Here is a 7,500-nt window from a genome sequence, read left to right as displayed (position 1 = left end):
AATTCCGTGCTCTGTTGATCCATGCAGGTGCTCTCTTTGTTCCAGCTTTGCACTGGAGCAGAAATGAGTCAGCGCTGTGAAATCACCACAACACACAGGTCCTACAACCCCACACAGGTCCTACAACCCCACAACCCCACACAGGTCCCACAACCCCACAACCCCACACAGGTCCTACAACCCCACAACCCCACACAGGTCCTACAACCCCACACAGGTCCCACAACCCCACAACCCCACACAGGTCCCACAACCCCACAACCCCACACAGGTCCTACAACCCCACAACCCCACACAGGTCCTACAACCCCACACAGGTCCCACAACCCCACAACCCCACACAGGTCCCACAACCCCACAACCCCACACAGGTCCTACAACCCCACAACCCCACACAGGTCCCACAACCCCACAACCCCACACAGGTCCTACAACCCCACACAAACGCACACTACACAACACACAGGTCCTACAACCCCACACAGGTCCTAAAACCCCACACTAACTCACACTTCACAACACACAGGTCCTAAAACCCCACACTAACTCACACTACACAACACACAGGTCCTAAAACCCCACACTAACTCACACTTCACAACACACAGGTCCTAAAACCCCACACTAACTCACACTACACAACACACAGATCCTAAAACCCCACACTAACTCACACTACACAACACACAGATCCTAAAACCCCACACAAGTCCTAAAACCCCACACTAACTCACACTACACAACACACAGATCCTAAAACCCCACACAGGTCCTAAAACCCCACACTAACTCACACTTCACAACACACAGGTCCTACAACCCCACACAGGTCCTACAACCCCACACTAACTGACACTTCACTGCCTCACAGGTGCAGAGTCTGTCTAACTCCCACAGTCCACACCAGGGGGAGGCGACCCTGTTCCAGGACAGCCACCGTCAGTGCTGTAACGGCACCACTGGACTCATCTTTAATGAATCCGGTTTAATGAACGCAGAGGAGACCCTGACCACATCGAGAATATTCAGCCTCAGACCCTTGTGATGGAGCTCAGAGCAGAAACGTCCCTGGCACTCCCAACGTCCCTGGCACAGATCAGAAACGTCCCTGGCACTCCCTGATCCCCTGATCTAAACGGCGCTCTGTGTCCTGAGGCCTGCGGAATGACTGTGTGCACAGAGCAGGTCTAGGGGGGCGTGTCACACCGGGGAACAAACAGACACAGGTATTTATTCAGAGAGAGAAGGGGGGGGGGGGGGGGGCGTACCACATGAAAGCAGAGATATGACCTCATTTCCTGTTGATTTATAACCCTAATAACCGAAATCTCATCTGCTCCTGGAGCGTGGGTGGGGGGGGTGTAAATCTTGCTTGCAAGCGGGTACCTCAATCTCAGCATACTGTCTGTGGAGAAACATTTTTCTTGCCCACTTTGTTGTAAATTAACTAAAAAAAATTTTTTTTCTGCAGATCAGCAGATAGGGCACTGGGCCGGGCTGGGACAGCCAGCTGTCTGGTTTGGGAACAGTAAGACCAGAACCGCAGTCAAGCGTGTGTTACAATATTCACCTCCACCTGGGAAAATCCAAATATGCTCATATTGGTTTATGATGTTGTATGAAGCATTCACCACGAGGGTTCCATTTAAGCAAAGAATATGATGCATGCACACACTCATATGCACACATACACACACACACACACACACACACACACACACACACAAAGAGGCACAGACACACAATACACACAAGCACACAAACGCATTCACCTGTGTATAAACGCATGCCTGTACACACACCCAGTTAAACAAAATGACTGTGTCCTACACAAAGCATGTTTTTATCATTACCCTCCTGCTGAACCATGCAATTCCCTTACATCCAGCGATAATAACCGTGTTAACACCCTAAACGCGTAGTTCCCCTGTGTTAACACCCCAAAACGTGTAGTTCCCATGTTAACACCCTAAAACGTGTAGTTCCCCCACGTTAACACCCTAAAACACTTAGTTCACCTGTGTTAACACCCTAAAACGTGTAGTTCCCGTGTTAACACCCTAAAATGCGTAGTTCCCCTGTGTTAACATGCTTAAAATGCATAGTTCCCCTGTGTGAACATGCTTAAAATGCATAGTTCCCCTGTGTTAACACACGTATCATGCCTGAAAGTCATTTGCAGGCTTCAGTAGGCCGACGCCCCTTTCCTGGGGAGGGGGGCGGGGTTTTCTCTGACCTCTCCGGCTAATTAACCCGCCCCCCTCTGACGAGGCCAGGGAGCCCGTTTCCTCGGCCCTGGGGGGGCCACAGGGCCCTCAGGGAGAGAGTTACGGACGCCTCTCTCCCACTCACCTGTTCACACATTAACCAGCGCTGAAGGCCAACAGGGGCTTTCATCTGCCCCCCCCCCTCCTCCCGACCAGCCCCAGCACAACTTCAATCAGCTCTCCACTTCAAAAGGAGCAGGTCCCAGAAACAGCACAAACATAAAAACACCGTTTATCACAGCGCCCTCACTAACATGGGGGGTGGGAGCCGGGGGGGGGGGGGTGAGTTGTTCAAACTCTACTGGAACATGTAGCCAGGAGCTACACACGAGCAAATTAGCCTTCACATGAGCTAATAAATGTAAATTGATGGTAATGCGATGGCTCTCTGGGCTGTTCAAACTCAATACGGGATTCTGTATTTGTTTCCCTGCCAAAACATGTAGATCACAGATGACAATTAGCCTCCCCAGCTAACCTTCCCTGGCACATTTGCAAAAATGATATAAATGTGCATTCTCCCTGTCAACTAAACAAATAAATACAAATTTATTAAATTAAATCCTGGAACAAAAACTGCCATTTCATGTAGGTCATGTGACCACAGCTCAGCCAACTGCCTTTGGCAGTTGAGTTAAGTGTGGGGGGGGGAGGGTTGGGTGTACAGTGTACTGTACTGTAGAGTGCAGAGGGTCAGGGGTTAGAGTTCAGAGGTCACGGCCGAGCTCAGGCATGCTGGGAGATGTAGGTCACACTCGGCCGGTCGCTGGCCCTGCTCTCACTCCCCCCCAGCCCAGCCCCGAACAAAAGACCCCCTTAACCCCCCCAACAATATTCACCCCCCCCCCCAACATTATTCACATCCACCATCTCCAGCTCCATGAGTTCATCCCTCAGATATGTGGGAGAGAAGAGTTCAGTCTTATCCTCTCTCTCTCCCTCCCTCTCTCTCTCTCTCACTCACTCTCACTCACTCTTTCTCCTTCTCCCTCCCTCTCTCTCTCTCTCTCTCTCTCTCACTCACTCTCAATCACTCTTTCTCCTTCTCTCTCCCTCTCTCCCTCCTTCTCTCTCTCTCTCTTTCTCCTTCTCTCTCCCTCCCTCTCTCTCTCTCACTCTCCCTCTCACTCACTCTTTCTCCTTCTCTCTCCCTCCCTCTCTCTCTCACTCACCCTCTCTCTCTCTCCCTCCCTCTCTCACTCACTCTTTCTCCTTCTCTCTCCCTCCCTCTCTCACTCACTCTCCCTCTCTGTCTTTCGCCTTCTTTCTCTCTCTCCACCTCCCTCTCTCTTCCCTCACCCCCGCGTTCTCTCCATCTCTATCTCTCTGGTGGGGCGGAATATTCTGGAACACTCAAGGCCCTGTGCTCGGCATTGTGGGATACCAGTGAGTGCCCACTCTGTCCTCCGCCGCTGCGTGTTTATACACAACAGAACGGGGGGAATTCCCAGCTCAGAGGTGAATGAAACTGGTAGCCCGGCTAGCTAGACCTCCGTCGGTTCACTCTTATAAGGCCTGCAAGTCATCAAACGTGACTGCAGAACACAAACCCTCTGGAGTGACATGAAAGGCAGCTTGTTAGCAGCAGCTTGTTAGCGCCAGGAAGACACGGCCTGACAGTCCTGCACTAAGAGCCCTGGCACAAGCCTGTCTTTGTGCCTCTACAGAGCAGCTATGAACTCAGAATCTGCCCCAGCCCGGCCGCTAAACTCTCTGCTTAACTTTGCTAAGCTTTGCTAAACTCTGCACTAAACTCTGCACTAAACTCTGCTACACTCCGCTGCCCTAATCATCCCTGATCCTGAGTTTATCTCACACTTTGGGGGTGAACACCTTTGAGGTGCTGAGACTTTTGGGTGAACACTTTTCAGGTACTGAGACTTTGGGGGTGAACACTTTTGAGGTACTGAGACTTTGGGGGTGAACACTTTTGAGGTGCTGAGACTGTGGGGGTGAACACTTTTGAGGTGCTCCATCGCTCCATCTCCTGGGAACAGCAGCCAAACATACGGGTGAGGTAGTCCCAACCCAGCAATCTCTGGCTTTATTAGCTGTGACCAACCGCCTGCAGTTAAACCTCACAGTTATCCTTTAACAGGCAGATAAACGTGGATAAAAGTGTGGGCCAGAGTGGGGAGGGGGGGAGCAGGTAAGTGAGTGTGAATAGAGTGGGGAGGGGGGGAGCAGGTAAGTGAGTGTGAGTGTGAATAGAGTGGGGAGGGGGGAGCAGGTAAGTGAGTGTGAATAGAGTGGGGAGGGGGGAGCAGGTAAGTGAGTGTGAATAGTGTGGGGAGGGGAGAGCAGGTAAGTGAGTGTGAGTGTGAATAGAGTGGGGAGGGGAGAGCAGGTAAGTGAGTGTGAATAGAGTGGGGAGGGGGGAGCAGGTAAGTGAGTGTGAATAGTGTGGGGAGGGGAGAGCAGGTAAGTGAGTGTGAGTGTGAATAGAGTGGGGAGGGGAGAGCAGGTAAGTGAGTGTGAATAGAGTGGGGAGGAGGGGCAGGTAAGTGAGTGTGAGTGTGAATAGAGTGGGGAGGGGGGAGCAGGTAAGTGAGTGTGAATAGAGTGGGGAGGGGGGGAGCAGGTAAGTGAGTGTGAATAGAGTGGGGAGGGAAGAGCAGGTAAGTGAGTGTGAGTGTGAATAGAGTGGGGAGGGGAGAGCAGGTAAGTGAGTGTGAATAGAGTGGGGAGGGGGGAGCAGGTAAGTGAGTGTGAATAGTGTGGGGAGGGGAGAGCAGGTAAGTGAGTGTGAATAGAGTGGGGAGGGGGGAGCAGGTAAGTGAGTGTGAATAGTGTGGGGAGGGGGGGCAGGTAAGTGAGTGTGAATAGTGTGGGGAGGGGGGGCAGGTAAGTGAGTGTGAATAGTGTGGGGAGGGGGGGCAGGTAAGTGAGTGTGAATAGTGTGGGGAGGGGGGGCAGGTAAGTGAGTGTGAATAGTGTGGGGAGGGGGGAGCAGGTAAGTGAGTGTGAATAGAGTGGGGAGGGGGGAGCAGGTAAGTGAGTGTCAATAGAGTGGGGAGGGGGGAGCAGGTAAGTGAGTGTGAATAGTGTGGGGAGGGGGGGCAGGTAAGTGAGTGTGAATAGTGTGGGGAGGGGGGGCAGGTAAGTGAGTGTGAATAGTGTGGGGAGGGGGGGCAGGTAAGTGAGTGTGAATAGTGTGGGGAGGGGAGAGCAGGTAAGTGAGTGTGAATAGAGTGGGGAGGGGGGAGCAGGTAAGTGTGAGTGTGAATAGAGTGGGGAGGGGGGGGCAGGTAAGTGTGAGTGTGAATAGTGTGGGAAGGGGGGAGCAGGTAAGTGAGTGTGAATAGAGTGGGGAGGGGGGAGCAGGTAAGTGTGAGTGTGAATAGTGTGGGGAGGGGGGAGCAGGTAAGTGTGAGTGTGAATAGAGTGGGGAGGGGGGAGCAGGTAAGTGTGAGTGTGAATAGAGTGGGGAGGGGGGAGCAGGTAAGTGTGAGTGTGAATAGAGTGGGGAGGGGGGAGCAGGTAAGTGTGAGTGTGAATAGAGTGGGGAGGGGGGAGCAGGTAAGTGTGAGTGTGAATAGAGTGGGGAGGGGGGAGCAGGTAAGTGAGTGTGAATAGAGTGGGGAGGGGGGAGCAGGTAAGTGTGAGTGTGAATAGAGTGGGGAGGGGGGAGCAGGTAAGTGAGTGTGAATAGAGTGGGGAGGGGGGAGCAGGTAAGTGAGTGTGAATAGAGTGGGGAGGGGGGAGCAGGTAAGTGTGAGTGTGAATAGAGTGGGGAGGGGGGAGCAGGTAAGTGAGTGTGAATAGAGTGGGGAGGGGGGAGCAGGTAAGTGAGTGTGAATAGAGTGGGGAGGGAGGAGCAGGTAAGTGAGTGTGAATAGAGTGGGGAGGGGGGAGCAGGTAAGTGAGTGTGAATAGAGTGGGGAGGGGGGAGCAGGTAAGTGAGTGTGAATAGAGTGGGGAGGGAGGAGCAGGTAAGTGAGTGTGAATAGAGTGGGGAGGGGGGAGCAGGTAAGTGTGAGTGTGAATAGAGTGGGGAGGGGGGAGCAGGTAAGTGTGAGTGTGAATAGAGTGGGGAGGGGGGAGCAGGTAAGTGAGTGTGAATAGAGTGGGGAGGGGGGAGCAGGTAAGTGTGAGTGTGAATAGAGTGGGGAGGGAGGAGCAGGTAAGTGTGAGTGTGAATAGAGTGGGGAGGGGGGAGCAGGTAAGTGAGTGTGAATAGAGTGGGGAGGGGGGAGCAGGTAAGTGAGTGTGAATAGAGTGGGGAGGGGGGAGCAGGTAAGTGTGAGTGTGAATAGAGTGGGGAGGGGGGAGCAGGTAAGTGAGTGTGAATAGAGTGGGGAGGGGGGAGCAGGTAAGTGAGTGTGAATAGAGTGGGGAGGGAGGAGCAGCTAAGTGAGTGTGAATAGAGTGGGGAGGGGGGAGCAGGTAAGTGTGAGTGTGAATAGAGTGGGGAGGGGGGAGCAGGTAAGTGTGAGTGTGAGTAGGGGTTGCTCTCGCGGGACGCCGTGTGTTTACAGCATGATGTGGAGATGAGCTGGAGCGGTTTCCTGCTAAAGAACGCACACGCTAACGACCGAAACGCACACGCTAACGTAATTAACAGTGTTGAGTGACCCTGGAAGTGTTCGCCCTCCCCCCGCCACCTTTACCCACCGGGGGGGTCGGGGGGGTATTACCCTGTTGCTGAGACACACGACTCCCCTTCAGACTGCAGTGTACAGGCTGGCCCGGATTACACCGGTGCTACTCTGCTCCTGATGAAACAGGGCCGGTCCAAACACGCAGACGGGCAGATTCATCAGCTGCGCTCTGAGAGAAATATTTCCACACCTGGGGCAGCACATAATTCACACTGACGCCTGTAACCCTCTATATCACAGGCAAGAGGGTAGATGAGGGAAATAAATTGCGTGTGTGCGTGTTCATGTGTGTGTAAGAATGTGTGTATGTGTGGGTTTTTTCAGGTATTTGACCATAATTTACCTACATCTGAAAGAAACAATGTTCAAACTAAATGCTAAACATTGAGAATGCACTGGCGGAATGAAATGCAAAGCGCACAGTGCAGTACAACGGGTGGAGTCGAGGGAGTCAGGCTGCAGGTACAAGGAGTGTGGAGAGAGAGGACATGACAGCCCCACACAGCCATGGCTCAACTAGGAACCACAAACTCCACACGGAATAACACAATGAAGGACAGCGTTCATCATCATCAAACCTGCACTCCCACCCGAACTCTGCAGTGACACGGCTCCGCTCAACGCCCCACGCA

At 52.9% G+C, this 7,500-nt stretch overlaps 1 protein-coding gene across 1 annotated transcript in view; it reads right to left on the bottom strand.

The window, feature by feature from the left end:
• Window positions 1-865: 865 nt before the first annotated feature.
• ablim3 (actin binding LIM protein family, member 3) overlaps window positions 866-7,500 on the bottom strand; it is an 85,679-nt gene continuing 79,044 nt past the window's right edge. The window contains exon 19 of the mRNA XM_061237075.1: window positions 866-919. Within this exon, the coding sequence (XP_061093059.1) occupies window positions 866-919 (54 nt within the window). The remainder of the gene's footprint in view (window positions 920-7,500) is intronic.

This window comes from Conger conger, chromosome 3 (genome assembly GCF_963514075.1).
Source record: "Conger conger chromosome 3, fConCon1.1, whole genome shotgun sequence".
Classification (NCBI taxonomy): domain Eukaryota; kingdom Metazoa; phylum Chordata; class Actinopteri; order Anguilliformes; family Congridae; genus Conger; species Conger conger.
The sequence above is the reverse complement of the archived record's forward strand: the minus strand, read 5'-3'. Positions and strand labels throughout refer to the sequence as shown.